The 21,320-nt window shown below is 37.7% G+C and overlaps 1 protein-coding gene across 1 annotated transcript in view; it reads left to right on the plus strand.

Annotated features, from left to right (window-relative positions):
* SYCP2L (synaptonemal complex protein 2 like) overlaps positions 1–21,320 on the plus strand; it is a 69,849-nt gene that overhangs the window by 35,774 nt on the left and 12,755 nt on the right. The window contains exons 16-21 of the mRNA XM_036027498.1: positions 283–500; positions 11,672–11,822; positions 12,430–12,479; positions 14,170–14,296; positions 15,006–15,079; positions 15,229–15,298. Of these exons, the coding sequence (XP_035883391.1) occupies positions 283–500; positions 11,672–11,822; positions 12,430–12,479; positions 14,170–14,296; positions 15,006–15,079; positions 15,229–15,298 (690 nt within the window). The remainder of the gene's footprint in view (positions 1–282; positions 501–11,671; positions 11,823–12,429; positions 12,480–14,169; positions 14,297–15,005; positions 15,080–15,228; positions 15,299–21,320) is intronic.

Below are 21,320 nucleotides of genomic sequence, written 5' to 3' on the forward strand. Positions count from 1 at the left end.
GGTGGCAGGCAGCAGGGGATAGGGTGTGCAGTGGCCTGTCTACCTACAAGGCTGGCCGTGCACAGATCAGGTAGCCCTTATGAGTTACAGCCCACAGCTGTTTTCTGCAGTTCCTATAGATTTCCAATCTGAGATTGGAGACCTGACCTAATTTACCAGCTTTTACCAAAAGATGGTGATGTCCCTGCACTGAGGGTCCCACAAAGAGCAATTGGAGAGTGTGCACACAGTTATACGTGAGTACTGTTATCACTTTTATATACGCTTTTCTTAATGTGATAGATCAGGCAGAAGAATCCACTGAGCTGGCAGAGTTAAGGCGTGCTGAAGTTGACAACTGCCTGACAACTCCACCCTTAAATGACCAGTCTGAGCTTGCTGTGAGTACGGGGAGCTGGAAACAAGATTCTGAACTCTGTCCACTGGGTGGAAGCTGCCTCTTCTGGCATGTAGTCCATTTTCTCTCGGCCAACCATCTGTCTCTTTTTGACCATCCCTTCCTTTAGATTATTTTTGCCTGCCTTGTTTATGCGTTCTCTTTTTTCTTTCAATTTGGCTTTCCCATGGAATGAGTGACTTGGCTGGGTCTGCCTCATTCCCTCATTTGAAATCTGGCAACTGAGATGTAGGGAAAGGAGCCTAATCTTTGGGGATAGACCTGGTTTTTACTTACTACCTGTGGGAACTTGGGTAAATTACTTAACATCACTGAGCCTGAAGACTCATCTACAAAATGGAAGTAATAGCTGGTTCTCAGTGTGGACCTCTAGGATTAAAAACACAATGTGTGTATAGCACCTAACACACTGCTTAGCATGTGTAGGGTTCTGCCCCTTTCTCCTTTACTTATATTGGATTACCTGGACACATCATACTGAACTGTGATGATAGTATAATGGATTTTTTAAAAAACAAACATACCATGGCTAGATATTTGGTCCCCTTGGGAAGTTCTGTGCTTAGTTCAACAATTCTGACACTATTGAAGACATTTCTGTAAGTTTTCCCTTGATGTTTCCCTTAGTAACTTTGGAACACTCTGATTGTCTTCGACAGTGGCAAATTTCTCCTGAGGGTGAATATCGATTTTTTGGAACAGCTAACTGTAATGAACAAAGAGCCTGGTATCTTAGTATTCAATGGAAATGCTTTTCTTTGGAGGCTACAAACAAGTGATAAAAGAGGCCTTCAAAGGCACCATAATGAAATACATATTTTTTTTCTGCAGCAAACAAAGATAGCTGATAGTTCTCCTGAAAAATTGAAACTGGGTGATGCACAGCAAGGTCAGATTTTTAAATCTCTCATAAATAAGGCTTGGATGGTATATTTATATTTAAATATTTACTTGAAAAACTTAACATTTTTGTTTTTAATTTTCACCACTAGAAGTTACTTCAGAACATGAATTTTCTTCGGATTTACAAGAACAATCAGTGGAAATTCTGGTTCCTAAATTAAAAGACAACTCTATGTAAGTGTTTTTTAAAACAAATATAAATGATGTAGATTTCTGTTAATGTGACTAGTTAATATACAAGTCAGCTGTCTAAGTTGTCCCCCTTTTCTGCATGTGGCCACGCCCCACACAAGGAGAGGGCATTGTGTGCAGTTTCTATAGAATGATTGGAGCAGCAATAGAATGTTCTCCTGACCTACAGGTCTGCTTTTATAGCCCCAGTATTATCTTTGGTGATGTATTTTTCTGCAGGAAAACATTGAATAACCTCAGCCAGAAAGCTTATATCCCAGCATTTATTTACTTGCCACTGTGCCTCTGAAGCATAGGTCATAGGACAAGTGATGTTTTTATAGCTTTGAGATATAATTAAAATGAAATAAACTGTATGTGTTTTAAGTGTATATATTTTATTGAGTTTTAACATATGACCACATCTGTGACCACAAGCAGATACTGACCATATCCATCATCACCAAGAACTTCTTCCTGCTCCTTTGAAATCCCTCCCTCCTGCCCTATTTCAATTCCCTCCCACCACCACTGCAATCACTGATTCCCTTTCTGCCACTGTAGATAAGTTTGCAGAGTTAAAAATCTTATATAAATGGAACCAAACAGTATGCACTTTTTTCTAGCTTCTTTTGCTTTAATTATTTTGAGATACATCCATGCTGTATGTATCAGCAGTTCATTCTTTTATATTGCCCCGTAGTATTCCATTGTATGGCTGTGCTGAGAGTTGTTTATCCATTCACCTGTTGATGACATTTGAGTTGTTTCTGTTTTTTTGTTGATGCAAGTAAAGTCCTTAGGATTCATGTACAAGTGTTTGCATGGACACGTGTTTTCTTTTCTCTTGGCTAAATACATAGGAGTGGAATGGTTGGATCTTTGTTGGTGCATGTTATTTTCAAAAAACCCTGTCAGACTGTTTTCCAAAGTGGTTGTGGCATTTTACATTCCCATCAGTAGTCTTTGAGAGTTCTGGATGCTAGACATTCTTACCAGTACTTGGTAATGTCTTCTTTATCTTAGCCATTGCAGTGGAAGTCTAATGGAAGTGGTGTTGAGCACTTTTTCATACATTTGTTTTCCATCTATGTATCTTGTTCAGTAAAGTATCTTCAAATCTTTTGCTCATTTAAAAAATGGATTATTTTTTTCTTATTGAGTTATAGTACTCTATACATTATACATACATGTTTTTTAATCAGATATATGTTTGCATTTATTTTCTGTGTCTTAATTATTTTTATAACAGTGTATTTTTAAAAAGCAAAAGTTTTAAATTTTTCTAATATCCAATTTATTGATTATTTTTTAATGCTTAATGCTTTTTTGAGACATGCTTAAGAAATCTTAGGCAAACTCATGATCAGTAGTATTGTTTCTTATGTTTTCTTTTAGAATTTTAAATTTTAGATCTTATTTCAGTTTGTGAGTAATTTTATATATTATGTGAGATAGAGGTTGAGTATCTTTTTCCTTCCTTGCTCCCTCTCTCTCTCCATTCCTTTTTCTCTGTCTTCTGATCCTTCCTCTCTTTTTCCTTTCATATGTTTGTCCTGTTGTTTCAGACCATTTATTGAGACAATTATTTTTCCCCCATTTAATTTTCTTGGAATCTTTATTGATGATCAGTTGACCATATCTGAATAGATCTATTTCTGGACTCTATATTCTGTTCCATTGATCTGTTTTTCTGTCTTTCCATATTATCTGAATTACTATAATTTTGCTATTGTAAGTACTATTTCCCCTTTTGAAATGGGGTAGTATTAGTCTTCCATCTTTGTCAATTTTTCTTTTCAGAGTTGCCTTGAATATACTAGGTCCTTCAAATTTTCATATAAATTTTAGAATCAACTTTACAAAAAAGTCTGTTGGGATTTTGACTGGGATTGTGTTGGCTTTATAGATCAATTTAGGAAGAAGCAACATCATGTACATAATATATCTCTTTATTTATTTAAAACTTTTCCTCTCAGTAATGTCTTACTGTTTTCAATGTGTAAACCTTACAAATATTTTGAATTTATCCCTAAGTATTTCATATTCTCTGCTATTATAAATGTTTTAAATTCCAGTTTTTGAATGTTTATTCTATAGAAATACAGTGAATGTGTATGTATTGATATTATATCCTTCTTAAACCCACTTACTAATTTTTTTATACTCCAGTTGATAGAATTTTAGTTGCTGTGCACATTTTAAGTACTTAATTCCCAGTAAAGTACAAGAAGTGAACAGCTTGTATTCTCTACTATAGCACAGCCCCAGCAACAGCTGTGAGCATGACTGGAACAACTGTACTTGTAGGTGATAGGATCACCTAGGTAGCCAGTTGGGTGAAATCTACAAGAAGGCTGCTAGAACTAAAAGTAAATTTTTAAATGTATAATTGTAGTTTTAAGAATTGTGGCAAAATATATGTAATTTAAAATTTATCATCTTAACCATTTTTAACTTTTTAATTTTCAATTACAGTTGATATACAATATTATACTAATTTCAAGTGTACAGCATAGTGGTTACACATTTATATAACTTACAAAGTGATCCCCCTAATAGGTCTTGCATGCCCACCTGATACCATAAGTAGTTACTGCACTATCATTGACTATATTTCCTATGCTGTAGTTCACATCCCCCTGATTATTTTGTAACTGCCAGTTTGTACTTCCTAATCTTTTCACTTTTCTCAGCCAGCTCTAAAACCTTGCTTCCATCTGGCAACCATCAGTTTGTTCTCTGTATCTATGACTTTCTTTCTTTAGGTTGCACATATAAATTAAATTATATGGTATTTGTTTTTCTGACTTATTTTAATCAGCATAATGCCCTCTATGTCAATCCATGTTGTCTCAGATGGAAATATTTCATTCTTTATTAAGGCTGAATAATATGCCATTGTTTATATGTATGACTTCTTCTTTGTCCAGTTGTCTGTTGATGGACACTTGGTAATTTCCATGTTTGGCCATTGTAAATAATATTTCATTGAACATAGGATGCATAAATCTTTTTGAATTAAGTATTTTGTATCTCTTTAGATAAACACCTTGGAATAGGATTGCTGGAATATATGGTAGTTCTAGTTCTCAATCTTTTAAAGTATGTTTTTTTATGCTATTACAGTTGTCAAATATTTTTTCTCCCCTTTATTTCCCTCCACCCAGTACCGCCCCTCCTACCACCATTACTCCCTGCTCCCCCCACCTTAGCTCATGGTCATGGATTGTCCATATAAGTTCTTTGGCTTCTCCATTTCCTATATGATTCTTTACCTCCTCCTGTCTATTTTGTACCTACCAATTATACTTGTTATTCTTTGTACCTTTCTCCCATCCTCCTCTCTCTCTCTCCCTGCTGATAACCCTCTATATGATCTCGATTTCTGTGATTCTGTTCCTGTTCTAGTTGTTTGCTTGGCTTGTTTTTTATTTTTTTAGGTTCAGTTGTTGATAGTTGTAAGTTTGTTGTCATTTTACTGGTCATAGTTTTGATCTTCTTTTTCTTAGATAAGTCCCTTTAACATTTCATATAATAAGGGCTTGGTGACGATGAACTTCTTTAACTTGACCTTATCTGGAAAGCACATTATCTGCCTTTGCATTCTAAATGATAGCTTTGCTGGATTGAGTAATCTTGGATGTAGGTCCTTGGCTTTCATGGCTTTGAATACCTCTTTCCAGACCTTTCTTGCCTGTAAGGTTTCTTTTGAGAATCCAGCTGAGAGTCTTATGGAAATTCCTTTATAGGTAACTGACTTCTTTTTTATTGCTGCTTTTGAGATTCTCTCCTTATTTTTAATCTTGGGTAACTTAATTAGGATGAGTCTTGGTATGTGCTTCCTTGGGACTCTATGAGCTTCCTGGACTCCCTGGAAGTCTATTTCCTTTTCCAGATGGGGGAAGTTCTCCTTAATTATGTTTTCAAATAAGTTTTCAGTTTCTTGGTCTTCTCTTTCTGGCACCCCCATGATCAGATGTTGGAATGTTTAAAGTATCCTGGAGGTTCCTAAGCCTCTCCTCATTTTTAAAAAATTCTTGTTTCTTCATTCTGTTCTGGTTAAATGTTCATTTCTTCCTTCTGCTCCAAATCGTTGATTTGAATCCTGTTTTCCTTCACTTGACTGTTGGTTGCCTGTATATTTTCCTTTATTTTACTTTGCATAGCCTTCACTTCTTCCCCTATTTTGCAACCATACTCAACCATTTTTGTGACCATCCTGATTACCAGTGTTTTGAAATCTGCATCTGATAGGTTGACTATCTCCTCATGGCTTAGTTCTTTTTCTAGAGTTTTGATCTATTCTTTCATTTGGGCCATATTTCTCTGTCTCATTGCACCTGTTACATTGTAAGGGATGGAGCCTTAGCTACTCTTCTGTGTGGGGCAAGCCTCTTTGCTGTGTTGTGTCATTGTATGTGGGGGAAGGGTCAGAGAGGGGTTAACAAACAATGCTGCTTGCTCCACTCTTGCCCCACTTTCACTTCCCCTGTTACCCACAAGCCAATTGGGCCCTTCTGGTGCTGATTCCTAGGTGGGTGGGTGGGTTTGTGTACATTGTAGGACCTTGTGGGCCCCTCTAATGTAGTCTCCTGTGAGACTGGGAGTTTCTCCTGCCACCACACTGACCAGAGGTTTTTATAGCCAGAGATATTGAGGCTTTCTTTTACCACCTTAACCCCTACTTTACATAGCCTGTCTTGCTTCCCAGTTGTTCCTCCTGGTTCATCCGCATGCAAATATGGGTCTACCAGCTGTTGCTTCACCCACCAGGTCCTCCAGCTACCTCCTTGCTGCACATCCCCTTCACCCTGGCTGCCTGTCTCTGTCCCTCCTTCCAGTCTGGATGAATATTTCTTTTTCAACTCCTTGTTTGTCAGTCTTCCAAATAGTTCAATTTTCTGGCAGTTCTGGTTGTTTTTTGTTTTTAAATTTGTTGTTGTCCTTTTGGTTGCGTGAGGAGGCATGGTGTATCTACCTATGCCTCCATCTGGGCCAGAAGTCCTATTTTTAATTTTTTCAGGTAACTGCATACTGTTTTTTTATAGGGGGTGCACCAATCTTCATTCTATCAGTAATGTACAAGGTTCCCTTTTCTCTGCATCCTCGCCAACACTTGTTTATTGTTTTATTGATGATAGCCATCCTGATGGGTGTAAGGTGATATCTCATTGTGTTTTTAATTTGTGTTTCTCTGATGATTAGTGATATTGAGCATCTTTTCATAGGTCTGTTGGCCATCTCTATGTCCTCTTTAGAGAAATATCTATTCACGAAGACAATATTTTTAAGATGTCAATTCTTCCCAAGTTATCTATAGAGTCCCTGCAAATTCAACTCAAATCCCAGCAGAGTTTTTCACTTGTTTGGTTGTTGTTTGTTTTGTTGTTTTGGATGTGGAGAAAAGGGAACCCTAGTGCACTGTTGGTGGGAATGCAGAGTAGTGCAGCCACTGTGGAAAACAGTATGGAACTAAAAATGGAACTGCCTTTTGACCCAGAAATTCCATTGTTAGGATTATACCCTAAGAGCCCTGAAACTCCATTTCAGGAGAACCAGTGCACCCCAGTGTTCATAGCAGCAAAATTTACAATAGCCAAGTGCTGGAAACAACCTAAGTGCCCATCAGTAAATGAATATATAAAAAAACTATAGTACATTTACACAATGAAATACTACACAGCAGAAAGAAGGAAAGAACTCTTTCCCTTTGCAAAAACATGGATGGAACTGGAGAACATTATGCTAAGTGAAATAAGCCAGGAGCTGAAAGACAAATACCATATAATCTCACCTATAAGTAGAACCTAACTAACAAAACAAACAAGCAAGCAATATGTAACTAGAGACATTGAAATTAAGAACAAACTGACAGTAATGAGAGGGGAGGTGGGAGGGGAGAAGGGTGGGGGAAAATGGGGTAGGCTTTCCAGGAACATCTATGAAGGACACACGGACAAAGCCAAAGAGGGGTGGGATCAAGGGTAGGAAGTAGGGATGGCTGGGGTTAGGGGGATTGGAGAAGGGTAAAATGGAGACAACTTTACTTGAACAGCAATTAAATTTAAAAAAATTTTTTAATTAAAAATATAATTATTGATAGGTATATATAAAAAAGAAATTGGCAGGTTATTTCTAAATTTCAGATGGAAATTTAAACACGTAAATAATTGCCAAAACAGATTTCATAATTACAAAGTGGAAGTGCTAACGCACTACCTATTTTCAAGACTTTTTATAAAGCTACAATAATCAAGGGAGTATGGTTTTTGTATAAAGATATATAAATAAATGAAATAGACTAGGAGGTCCAGAAATAGGAGGCCTACCCATATATGAACCACTGGTCTGTGACACAAATGCACAGAGAATTCAGTGGCAAAAGGATAGGTTGTTTTTTCCCAAAAAGCGATGCTAGGACAATCGAATATCCATACATGCAATAAAATAAACTATTTTTGATCTTTGCCTTCTACCATATAAAAAAACTCACTAAAGAAATTGATTATAGACCTAAGTCTAAAACTTATATGAAAGAAAACTTAAGACAAAATATTTGTGAGCTTGGGTTAGCAAAGATTTCTTAGATATGACACCAAAGATATTGTCTATAAAAGAACAAGTTGATAAATTGGACTTAATTAAAATCAACAACTTTTTCCCTTTGGAATATAGTTTTAGGGGAATGAAAAGACTAGCCATGTACTTGGAGAAAATTTTTGTAAAGCATATATCTGATGAAGAACTATACCCAAAATATATTAAGTATTTTCAAAATAATGCCAAGTCAAAGAAGTCAGGCAAAAACTGAGTACATATTGTATGATTCCATTTACATAAAATACTAGAAAATGCAAACTAGTCTATGGAGACAGAAAGTAGATCAATGGTTGCCTGGAAATGGAGGTTCATTGGCTGTTTCATTCATGTTTTTTTAAATTGTGTTAAGAACACCTAACAGGAACTCTACTCTCTTAAGAAAATTTTATGTGCCCAATATAGTATTGATGTCTAGATGCACAATATTATATGAGAAACCTATAGAATTCATTTACCTTATATTACTGAAACTTTATAGTTGTTGAATAGCAACTCCACATTTCCCCCTCTCCTCAGCCCCTGGACATCACCATCCTATTCATTCTTTCTACAATTTTGACTCTTTTAGATGCCTCATGTAAGTGGAATCATGCAGTATTTGTCTTTCTGTGACCAGCTTATTTCAGTTAGCGTAATGCCCAAGTTCATCCATATTGTTCCATATTGCAGGATTTCCTTCTTTTAAAAGGCTGACCAGTATTCCATTGTATGTATATACCATATTTTGTTTATCCCTTCATTAATCATGGGCATTTGGATTGCTTCCATATCTTGGCTATTGTAAATAATGCTGCAGTGAACGTTAGAGTGAAGATACCTATTCAAGATCCTGATTTCAATTTCATTGGATATATGGGATTGCTAGATCATATAATGGTTCTATTTTTAATTTTCTTAAAAAATTGCCATGCTATTTTCTATAGTGGCCAGATCCTTTTACATTCTTATAAACAGTATGCAAGGGTCCAGTTGCTCCACATCTTCACCAACACTTAAATTTTTTTTATAGTAGCAAACCATAAAAGGCAAAATAGCAAATCAAGATATATAAGGAACTCCTATAATTCAGTAGCAAATAAAGAAGAATCACCTGATAAAAAATATAGGGAAAGGCTTTGAATAGACATTTTTTCAAAGAAGACATACAAATGACAAACAGGTATATGAAAAGATGCTCAGCATTACTACTCATTAGTTGATTCTAAGGCAGAGCCAGACAAACACTGCTCTGCAGCTTTGCCACAGTTCACTGCTTGCATGTAGTTGTACCCTGTCTTCTTCTTTACATGCCTGACAGAGAAGGACTCAGCAAAGTTTGGTTTTGCTGTAAATAACAAGTTGTTGTCAGGCAGAGGATCTATGGAAATGCATTGCAATATGATAAGTTTGTCTATGTGATTTGGTATTGCTTGTACTGGGCTCACATTCGACAAAGGGCACGTGACGGGAGAAAAGTCAGGGCTATGAAATGAGGGAAGGAGAAGGTGAAGGTGGTACAGTTCTGCTGAGTCAATGTGTTTTGTTTTAGGAAAGAATCTGTTTTCAAGGGAGACAGTAAGCAAGAAACAAGGATGCTGGTAATGAAACAATTTTTATTGTTTGGGGGTATTACTCCCAAATTTTACGTATTTGCATACTATCTTAAAAATTCATCATAGCTCTGCTCTTTGCCTCTATTTTTCTCAATTAAATTTATCTTAAACTTATTTTAAAGGGAATTATTTCACTTTCAAATGGAAAATCAGCATCAGTTGTAACAAATGGTATGTAAGCCACCAAATAAATACAATGGAAAATAACAAAGTTATCAAATTGATCTGTAGTTTTACTTATATTAATTAGGCTTTGAGGCTAAAGCCTATTATTGCTTTTAAAAAAAAGATTAGTGAGCAGAAAAGTGTTAAAAACCTACAAACACTTGAGATTTATGCTGAGTGGAAGCAGACATGTTAATGAATAGAAATTTTTCACTCTGAGTCAATGGCTTGGTTTTGTTTCTCTGTGCACCAACTCACACATCTCCAGTCTGCCTCCCACTTCGGCTCCAAATATGTAGTCAGAGCATTAAAAAAATCTCTATAATGAACATTAAATGGAATTTTTTTAAAAAGTTGAGATCATGAGCTTTAAACAGATCAGTTAAGGTCCTTTCTGGCTTGCTTTTAGCAATGGTTCTCACTCTCTACTGCCCAGTCTTCTAATTGGAATCACCAGGGGAGCTGATGAAAATACTGAAGCCTGGATCCCCTCCTGGGTGATCCTGACTTAATTGGTCCAGGGTAAAGCCCAGGCATTGGGATTTTTTTAACTCCCCCCTCCTGGTGATTCTAATATTCAGCCAACTTTAAAAACAACTGCTCTGATTACTCGTGTTTTTGTAAGTAGCTTTCAACACTTTTTAATATATAAAACTAAAGAAACTGGGAAGCCTTGCTGTGTGATATTTTTACTGGGCACATTCAGTGAAGTGATGCTTTCTCTTTACAAGACACTGGGCTGAGGAACCTGGGAAGAAATGTGGGCAGTTCCACCAACTTTTCTTATTCGTTTTGTAAGAGTAAGATGCTGATAGGCCTGGCTCCCAGAGTTCCTTTCCAAAATGAGTTCTCTACAAAATATTGAGCTGCTAAACATTTTAAATTGGGTCTTTAAAAATAAATTCCTCTTAAAAACAGATAGTTTACCATCACCCACCTTAAAGGTTATGGGTTGTATTTTCATAAACAAGGGTGAGGCTGGTTCCCACCCTAAGCTGATCCTGCGCTTTGCCATTTTAGGCACAGGGTGGAGCTTCCAGCTGATAGGTGTCACAGTTCGAGAAGGGCTCGTGAGGTACTGTCACCATTCAGTACTGTGGGTTCATGAAATCCTCCCTGGCCTGAGATGAGTTGCTGGGAGCTGAGTGTGCTGGAGCCCTCTAGAGGCATGTCAGTGTAAGGACCGGGGCCCCAGAGGGGCACTGCAGACAGGGCTCAAAGAAAGATATATTATGTTGAAGTCAAATTATATGTCATATTAAAATTAATCACAAACATTTATTTGTTATAACATGTATAAAAACAAATCCAAAAACAGAAAAGTATTTAAAGATATATAAATATTAATGTACAGTTGAATAACACACCAGAACAGATTAAATTTGCCCAAATCTCTAAACTTCATAGTACAGGTCCAATTTCAGAAGTCTAAGGTTTTAAATGGAAATGACCCCCTTATTTTTATTTTAGTTCCTCTAAAATGTAGACATGCATGTCTTTGCAAAAAATTATTTTTATACTTTGTTTTGTTGTTCAGGTTAGTATTTTGAAGCGACAGTGTTGATGATACTGAGGTGCCTCAGGTTCTAAACAGTTACCTAGCATCTCTTCAGTTGCAATATCTGATTAGACAGGATTTTGTCATCCTTTACAACAGTGCTTGGTTAAGAATTGACTAATGAAATAATCTGTTTCTTCTTCCCCTCCTTACTTCTGCCTCTTTATTATGTAAGAAACCCTGTTACTCCTCTCTTGTCTAACTTTGTAGTGATATGTTTAATGTTACATAAAGAGTACCCACACCCCTTTAATAGTGCTCATTCGCTGTCTGTGTTTGTAGAAGTTCAGTTACAGGAAACACCTCTTCTCGGAGAGCAATCAAGATTCAAGTTCTAGTAGCACTGCACTATCTTGGACCAATGACCAAGATAGGAAATCCTTAAAACCATATCCTGGTAGAAGAAAGACAAGAACTAGAAGTAGCTTAAAAAGTAAGTTTGGTGTATGTCTTCTTCCAAGTCATTTTTCAAATAAGCCCGTGGGTATTTATTTCTCCATACATGATGAGAGAGGGTGCCAAAGAATTGTATGATCATGTGAATCTCCTTCCCTGCTACAATTACACTGAGGAGGCAAACTGTACCTATGTGAAACAGTGTAAAAATATGGAACTGGCCAGTGACTGTTAAGTGTGAACTGTACATAAGTGGAGTAGGAGGTCAGATGAGAGGAATCTGATATGAGCTGGAATCATGGGGAAAAGTTTCAGGGGAGAGGTGGGTGGCACTTGAGCTCATTGTTAGAGAAAAACAGGTTTGGAGAAGGAGAAGTGCTGTAAGTTAGGTACAACTACAAGGACAACCTGAAGACATGAAGACAGCATTCAGGAACGTGATCCGGAGCAGGACATTTGTGCTGGGTAGTGAGGAACAAAACTGAATCATTACAAAGGGATCTTAAGAGCCCAACATTTGAGCCAGTTGTAGGAAATAAGAATTGCCTCTCACTGGGACATGTATAATTGGGAGAGGAATAAATGAATTTTTGTATTTCTCCTAAGTAAATGTATCCATTGTACACTTTTCCCTTTCATTTTAGTCTTGCCACTTTCCCCTCCCAGTCTGGGCAGTGACCATGAGAAAGACCAAGTAAGTAAATTTTATCTGGGCTGCCTGTGCATGAGCATGGCACAGGTTGATCTGTTTAGGGTTAAATCGCATCTTTTTCTAAAAAAAAAAACCTTTCAGAAATATGAGAATAACAAAGCACTGGTATGTAAACCACTGTCAGTAGAGACTGGAAGGAGTTCTAAACGTTTAGGATGAATCTTGAGTAAAGGTTTAGGCACCTTTTTCATTGCTCTCACATGTTGCTGAAAGATTATAACAGTGTGTACAATCTAGGCTGTTCCAATTTACTGCAAATGTGTGCTCTTTTGAACTTACTTTTAAAAAGAAACTTCTTGGTTTAATTCTTCCCTTGGCATTCAGTTTGTTCATATGTTACTTCCAAAGCTTTTAGAGATTTAAACATTTACATCTTTATTTTGCAAGTGGTTGAAATGCCTTCAGGGCTATATAAATATTGAGTAAACCCTCAAAGTTTCTTCATTCCCTTCACTTACCCTTATTTTATAGCAAAATGGTTAAGAGTATGAACATTAGTGTCCTCCAGACCAATTGTGAATTGCCTAATTTTTCCTGTGATTAGCTGAATTGTCTCTCTCAGCAGTTGGCTTTTCTCTCTTGTTAATTAAATGAGACCTGTCCTGTCCGGTTGCTTAGATTCTGAGGAGGGGTCAACAACCATGTGTTCAGTGCTCGAGTCAGAAGTGGATACCTGCCCAAACCTGCCTTCCTCCTTCAGCCAGGGGGCTGTGGCCCTCTGTGAATCTTAGGGCCTCTGAGGTTCTGTAATGACAGAGGTTACAGATTAAACTTATGAGCCAGAGGAAGTACCCAAAATTTTTGTTTAACCTGAAATAATGTTGCCAGAAATAGACCAAATGAACAGTTTTTAGTAAATGCATCTTTTATTTTAAATAAACACCAAAGAAACATCAAAGCTTTGAGAATCCATAAATCAAAGCTGTGTAAGTGGTAAGAACTACATGCTAATTTTCAGTGAAGGCATTGCTGACTTTGTATAAATACTGGTTTTCAAAATTTACCTCTCTGTATTGGAGTATAAGAGAATAATTTCAAGCAGGGGACAGCATACTTTTTCTGTAAAGGGCCAGAAAGTAAATGTGTTTGACTCCGAGGCCACAGGGTTTCTGTGGCGACTATTCAGCACTGCTGTTGCAGCACGCAGGCTGCCGTGGACAACACTGCAATGCACGGTGTGCTGTGTGCCAATAAAATTTTATTTACCAGCACCTGATTTAGAGCAGTGGTTAACTTGGTATAAGGGGACCAAATGGTAATGAAAGAAAATACCATAAAGTTAAAAAAAACTTTAGTAGTTATCAGAATGACCAGGGTGACTTGTTAAAATATAGGTAGCTGGGTCCTGTTCCTAGAGTTTCTGACTGAGTAGATCACAGGTGGGGCCGGAGAATTTGCATTTCTATCAGATTCCCAGTGTTGCTGATGCTGTGATCTGGGACCTCACTTTGAGATCTTTGCTTTGGAATTACTTTTGATTTAGAATTATCAATTGATATATGACCTAATGTGCTCCAACTCTGGGATCTTATAGTTTTAGTGTTTAGTTTCAAATGGAGCAACTCTAATATGTAAACCTGTATAAAGGGTATTGGAAATGTCTTGGAATTTTTTGGTAGCTTGTCTTAAGTGATTATGAATGTTAACACTTCTAAAAAGTACTACATTTTAGGCTAAACTTCTAACACCATTGTGGAAAGATACCTCCAGGCAAAATAATGCCATGCCTCCAATTTCTGGAACAAAATTTAAGGGTAGTTCTGCCCTTTTAACTCCCGAAGTTTCTGCCCAGAAAACAGGTACCTGATTTGTTGATTTAAATAGAAAAAATTATATTGGGGAAAGGCAATTTGAAGTAAATAAAACACTTGTCATGTATGTTGAAGAAAGTGTGAAGATAGGATCTTCTCTTGAATAATCTCATTGGCAAAAGATAGGGGTTTGCTAACCCTTGACCTAAAGGTATCTTAACCCCCACTGAATTTTATTAAAACTAATTTGCATCTTTTAGAGGTTTCGTTCACTTTTATCATTCTGCAGTTTAGCACATTGCCAGGCACAGAATGGCTCTAAGTAACCGCAACTGACAACCTCTTCGCGTGGCTGCTGCTGGCAGAAAAGAAGTAAAGGAGAGAAACAAGCACAGGGGAAAATTAGCATTAGAGAATAAGAGGAAATAGGGGAGTAGAACTAAGAGAGAGAAGGAGAGGGATTGTAGGCTGGGGCAGTAGAATGCTTGCTCATGAAGTTGGGGCCAGCCAGATGGGCAGCTATAAAAGGTGGTGATTTGAACTGGCTATTTATCTTATGTTCAGAGCTACGAACCTGATAACCATACATGCCATGAAAAATATAGTAAAGCTTTTTTTTGTTGTTATTTCAGTAGGTACTGTGTAGCCCCCTTTTTTGGCAGTGAAATTTTATATATAAAGGCATAGTGAAATGTTAGTGCCTGATGTTGCTTCTTAGTCTGTTTATTCTCTTGAAACTGTTCTTTCTAATACTCAGAACTTCAAAGTCCCCATCCACTGAGCAGTCTTTCTTCATTGGAGCACTCAGAAGCTGAAGAAAATTTACCTAAGGTACTCTTTAATTGTTGGGTTTTTATCTGATTTTCCAGGATTAATGTTATATTTGCATGATATACTGCTTATTCCTTTTTAAGGGATAATACATTTTTTTATTTTCATACAAATACATATATCTGTGGCCTGTTTTTTCTTTTTTTAAGACTGTGAACCAAGAGCTATTGATGAAAAGTGCTAACCTCAAACATAAACTTGAAAATCTGGAAGACAGAGGTGAGAATACTAAACTCTTTTTGCAGACCGAAGCAAAATTATTGGACTTTGCAGGCTGTGTTGTTCAAGTTGCAGCAGATAAACTCACTTTACAGAATGACAATTGCCAGGCCTTGGACAGAGCAGCTTGATCTGCTCACCAGCTCCAAATGTGCATGAAGGTCAGGGGGAGGGACAGGGGCTTCACTCAGGAACAAGAGTGTCTTAACATGAAGAAGCATATAGCTTGGGGACCCAAATCCCGTCAACCTGCACAACTCGTTTTTGGCCTCAGAGAAGAGCTTAGTGGGTGCACTTACAGTTTATCAGAAATGCTTCAAAAAGTTGTGTGGCCAAGTTATTAAAACTTCCAAATTCATTTGTAATGGTAACAGTAATATGAAGGTTTCCAGGCTAACTGACAATGTGGTGAATGAGTACAGTGCCTAATGGCTGTTTAGGGTGTTTGTGAACTGTTTGTTTTTTCCTTACATTTTAAATTAAATTGAGGAAGATTCAAATAGTTATGACTTATGTGCAGGATATGTAGTATACCAACACAGCAAACATCTGTGAACTACAATACAGTTTCAGAACGTTGTTATTTCCAAATTTTGGTACACTCCATCCCCAGTACTTCCCCCCTCACAGGGGCCCATTCAGTTTAGTTTTGCGTTGGATTCCACTGCTTTTGTTGTTTTCACTTTTCCATTATGAAGAATACAACATGTTCAGAAGAGAACACAGAACATGTACACAGTATAAAGAGTGATGATAAAGTGGAGACCTATGTAACCACACCTCAGACTGAGAACTGGAAAACTGTCACTGACTTAGGGTCCCCAGCACAGGGCCCTGCCCTCACACAGGTGACAGCAGTCCTGAGTTGTGGAAATGCTTCTCTCACTTTTCTTCATAATTTTACTTTCTTTGTGTGCACCCCTAATAATATGTAGTTTAGATTTGATTTGAAATTTAAACAAATGGCATCATACTGTGTATATCTGATGCGGCCTGCTTCTTTTGCTTATAATCATTTATAAGATCCATGTATGCTGATGCATGTAGGTGAAGTATATTCTTTCTTTACAATACAGTATTTGGTTACATGAATACACCATCATGTATTTATTCATTCTAGTACTGTGCAGTCTTTGGATTGTTTACAGTTTTAGTTAGAAATAGTGCCACGGTGAAGAATCACGTACATTTATTTCATCATGCAGGTAGAGAAAAATGTTCTCTAGGTGTTTTTTAGACATAGAATTGCTAGGCCATAGAGTATATAACAACCTTTTAACAGTTTTAAAGGTGAAAAACTTTTCCCAAAGTGATTGTATTTCTTGCCAGCTGTGTATGAGAGTTCTGCTGCTTCACTTTCTTGCCATCACTTGGTGCTTAAAATATTTGATGTGTGTGTATATGTGTATGTTTATGTATACATTGAAGTTTTAATTAGAATATCCCTGATAAAATTTAAGCATCATCTTATATGTTTATAGCTATTTGAATTTCCTTTTTTGTGTAGTATCTAAACATGGCTTGCCAATTTGACAATAGGATTGTCTTTATATAAATTCCTAGGAATTCTTCATGTATTCTGGACTTGGTTATGTGTTTTATAAATATCTTCTTCCACTTTGTAGTTTGCACTTCTCACTCTGTATGATGCTGTCTGTGCATGTCTTTATGACTTCTTTTCCAAAAAATGAAAGTTCTTAACTTTAATGAATTCTACATTATTTATCTTTTCTCTATAGTTAGGACTTTTTTAGTCTTGAGAAATTCTTCCCTATCAAAGGTGAAAGATATTCTCATATACTATTTTCTATATTATATACATTTAATGCTATACATTTCTAAGTACTACTCTAGGTGAATCCCACACATTGTAATATATATTTGTTATTATTTATTTTAAAAGCTTTTCTATTTTTTCTTTTTAAAAATTTTTAATTAAATTTTTGGGATGGCATTGGTTAATATTTCATATAGGTTTCAGCAGTACATTTTCATGACACAAGATCTGTATATTGCACTGTGTGCCCACCACCTACAGTCAAACCATCTTCTATCACCATATATTGGGCTCCCTCCCCCCATCAGCACTCCATCACCCTTCCTGCCAGTAACCAGCACACTGCTGTCTGTGTCCATGAGTTTCAGTTTTATATACCACGTATGAGTGAAATCATATGGGTCTTAGCTTTTTCTGACTAACTGCTTTCACTTATCATAATATTCTCAAGATCCATCCATGCTCTTGCATATGGCAGTATTAGGTTAAACAAAAAGTTCATTTGTTTTTTTCTGTAAGATGGCTATATTAGTGCTGAGTTGTCTTTAACTTCATTTGAAACTATTTTGTTAGATTGATTGTGACAGCTGGTATATCAGCATGCATTTACAAAACCTTATCGAAATTGGTGAATTTTTGTGCAGCCATTTTAATATTGAAGATGGGAGAAAATACACAACATTTTTGGCATATTATATTTTATTATTTCAAGAGGGGTAAAAATGCAACTGAAACGCATTAAAAGATTTGTGCAGTTTCCGAAGAAGGTGCTGTAACTGGTCAAACATATAAAAAGTGATTTGTAAAGTTTCATGCTGGAGATTTCTTGCTGGATGATGCTCCACGGTTGGGTGGATTATATGATCAAATTGAAACATTAATTGAGGATATACTATGTAGGATATAGCCAACATAGTCAAAATAGCCACATCAATAAAATTATTTGTGAAAGTGAGAAATATGTCTTTTGAAGTCCTAGCCACAGCAATCAGATAAAAAGAAGAAATAAATTCAGTTGCTTAATAAATCAAGTTGCTTAATCACTGATGTATTCTCCAACTATACCTAGCAGCCTGGTGTGAGCTCTGCAGGTGAGGTAACACAGATTCCTGTGGGTGAGGCTATTGCTTCCTCTCAGGCTGATGTCATTTGGAGGGGAATTCTCTGCTGGAGAGAGATGGCTTCTGCAGTATGGGAAAAGACTCAACACAGGGATCTTGGCAGTTCATCCCTCTGCTTTCTCACCAAAGCCACCAGTCCCAGACTCGCATGCATCTCTAGTTCACTCTGCCTGCCTTCCGCCAGATCCCAAAGTGTGGGGCTGCAAACAGAAAATTGTGTGTTGGCCCTCTAGAGGCTCTCTGTTTCTCTAGCTGTCTCTCCCTGGTGGACAGAAACTGCAATGCTTTTCACAGCTGTATATTATTTGAGTTTCTTTCCCAGTTCTGGCTCTTAAGGTGGGGGCCCAGGTTGGGGTCTTGACCTGACACTTCTCAAGGAGAGCCCTCCTGTGACTAAAATACCCCTCTGGAACTTTAGCCGCTGCCTGCAGGAGCCCCACTATCCCTCTCACACCTCTGCACTCCCTACCAGTCTTATTGGGCAGGGTGGTTTCTGTCTGTCCTTCGTTATAAGGCTTCTCTCTTCAGTGAGTGTTCAGTTTGCTATTCAGGGTAGTTTTTCTTTAATTTACTTGTAATTCCAGTTTGGTCCTGAGAGGTGGTTAGTGTAACTCGCACCCATTCCTCTGCCATTTTGGTCAGTTATCATATGTTTGAGGCGGGTTTAATTTCAGAAATGATGTGTTTACTGTTTGTGTTCATTTGGAACTGTTTTGTGTATGTAGTTTTGGGGTCTTTAGTTTTGTTTTTGTTTTTTTAGAGTCTGGGGAAGGGAGGGAGAAAATGAAGGAGAGAAAGAACCATGATTGTGAGAAAGAAACATCAACTGGTTGCCTCACATATACACCCCTCCTGGGGGTCAAACCCACAAATCAGCCATGGGCCCCGACTGGGAATGAAACCTATGAACTTTTTGTGGTATGTTGACAACTAAGCCTCTCTACCCAGGGCTATATATGTAGTTTTAACCCCTTTATGAGAATATCAAAATGTCCTGATTAAAAGAGGCATATAGTTACCGTAGAAACAAGACTGAGCCAATGGCATGACTATTCTGTAACAAATGTGTACTCCTAATCCTTTTACCTGTTTCATGCATCCCCTCAACCCCCTCCCATCTGGCAACCATCATGTTCTCTGTATATATGAGTCTGTTTCTGTTCTGCTTGTTTGTTTTTTTAGATTCAATTGTTGATAGATTATGTATTTACTGCCATTTTATTGTTCAAATTTTTTGTCTCTTTTTTTCTTGTTCTTCTTAGAGAAGACCCTTTAACATTTCATATAATACTGGTTTGGTGATGGTGAACTCTTTTAGCTTTTTCTTGTCTGGGAAATTCTTTGTCTGTCCTTAGATTCTAAATAATAGCTTTGCTGGGTAAAATAATCTTGGTTGTAGGTCTTTGTTTTTTATTACTTTGAGTATTTCTTGCCAACTCTGCTGGCCAGAAATCATCTGACAGTCTTATGGGAGCTCCCTTATAGGTAACTAACTTCTTTTCTCTTGCTGCTCTTAAGATTTTCTCTTTGTCTTTAAATTTTGGCATTTTGATTGTGAGTCTCAATGTGGGCCTCTTTGGGTTCATCTTGTTTGGGACTCTCTGTGCTTCCTGGACTTTTATGTTTATTTCCTCAACAGGTTAGGGAAATTTTTGTCTTTATTTTTTCAAATAGGTTTTCAAATTCTTGCTCTCTTCTTCTGGCAGTCCTATGATGTGAATGTTTGTATGCTTGAAGTTATCCCAGAGGCTCCTTACACTGTCCTCATTTATGGGGACCCTTTTTTTCTTTTTGCTGTTCTGGTTGGGTGTTTTTTACTTCCTTATAATCCAAATTGCTAATTTGATTCTTGGCTTCATCTACTCTACTGCTGATTTCTTGTAAATTATCTTTGTTTTAGTTAGTGTACCTTTCATTTCTGACTGGTTATTTTTTATGCTGTTGAAGTTTTTTCTAAGTTCATTGAGCATCCTTATAACCAATGTTTTGAACTCTGCATGTAGTACATTGTTTGTCTTCATTTTGTTTAGTTCTTTTTCTAGAGTTTTGTTCTTTCACTTGGGATGTGTTACTTTTGTCTCATTTTGGAGGTCTCCAATTTTTGTCTCTATGTATTAGGTAGAGCTGCTATGTCTCCCAGACTTGGTAGAGTGGCCTAATGTAGTAGGTGTTCTGTAGGGTCCAATGGCACAGCCTCCACTATCATCTAAGCTGGGTACTCAAGGTGTGCCTTGTGTGGGCTGTGTACACTCTCCTCTTGTAGTTGAACCTTGATTGCTGTTGGCACATCAATGGGAGGAATTTACCACCAGACCAATCAGCTGCGAGGACTGGCTGTGACCACTGATCACTGTGGGTGATCAGCTGTGCAGAGGGCCCACTCCACAGAGCAGGACTTACTTCAGCAGGGCTCTGGTGCCCATGAAATTTGCCCTTTTAGTGTATTGCTTGTGGAAGTGGTTGGATAGTGGTGTTCTGATGTGGTCTGAAGCTATCAGCTGACTATGGGGCTTCCTGGGAGGTGCAAGCCAAGGTCAGCTACTGCCTGTGTTCCACCTAGGAACACCCAGCATGAGCTACAGAGAAATATGCAGGTGGCTGCTACTTGTGCTGGGCTCAGAGGTGCCCAGTTGAGGGCAAGCTGTTAACCAAAGCCAGATGCCACTAGTGCTGGGCCTGGGGCCACTTAGTGAAAGATATGGACAGATGCTACTTGTTTAAGAGGTTTCAGGAACATTTGAAGAATGAGTTGTGATAGGCCATTCATATTAAAAAGCAACTGAGAACAGCTTGGGTGGACCTGAAGGTTGGGTGGGGCAGAACCTCAGGGAATCACCAGGGTGGGGAAAATTGTGAGCCAGGTTGATTGAGTTTCAGATATGGTGCCTGTCTGCCAGATCTGTGAGGGGAGGGTTCAGCAAAGGAACAATGGCCTCTGCCAGCACTTCTGTCTCAGAGAAAGATGCCCCCGATTCTTGCCCTGATGCGGGATAATTCAGTTCCTCTGCATACATCCCTGGTGCCTTTCAAGTTGCTGCCCCAACTCGAGCTCAGAGGGAGTGAGTCTGAGTAAGTCTGTGCATGGGCCCTCTAAGAGGAACTTCCTGGGACTCCAAAAGCCCTT

Source organism: Phyllostomus discolor, chromosome 5 (assembly GCF_004126475.2).
Source record: "Phyllostomus discolor isolate MPI-MPIP mPhyDis1 chromosome 5, mPhyDis1.pri.v3, whole genome shotgun sequence".
In the NCBI taxonomy this organism is placed as follows: Eukaryota; Metazoa; Chordata; class Mammalia; order Chiroptera; family Phyllostomidae; genus Phyllostomus; species Phyllostomus discolor.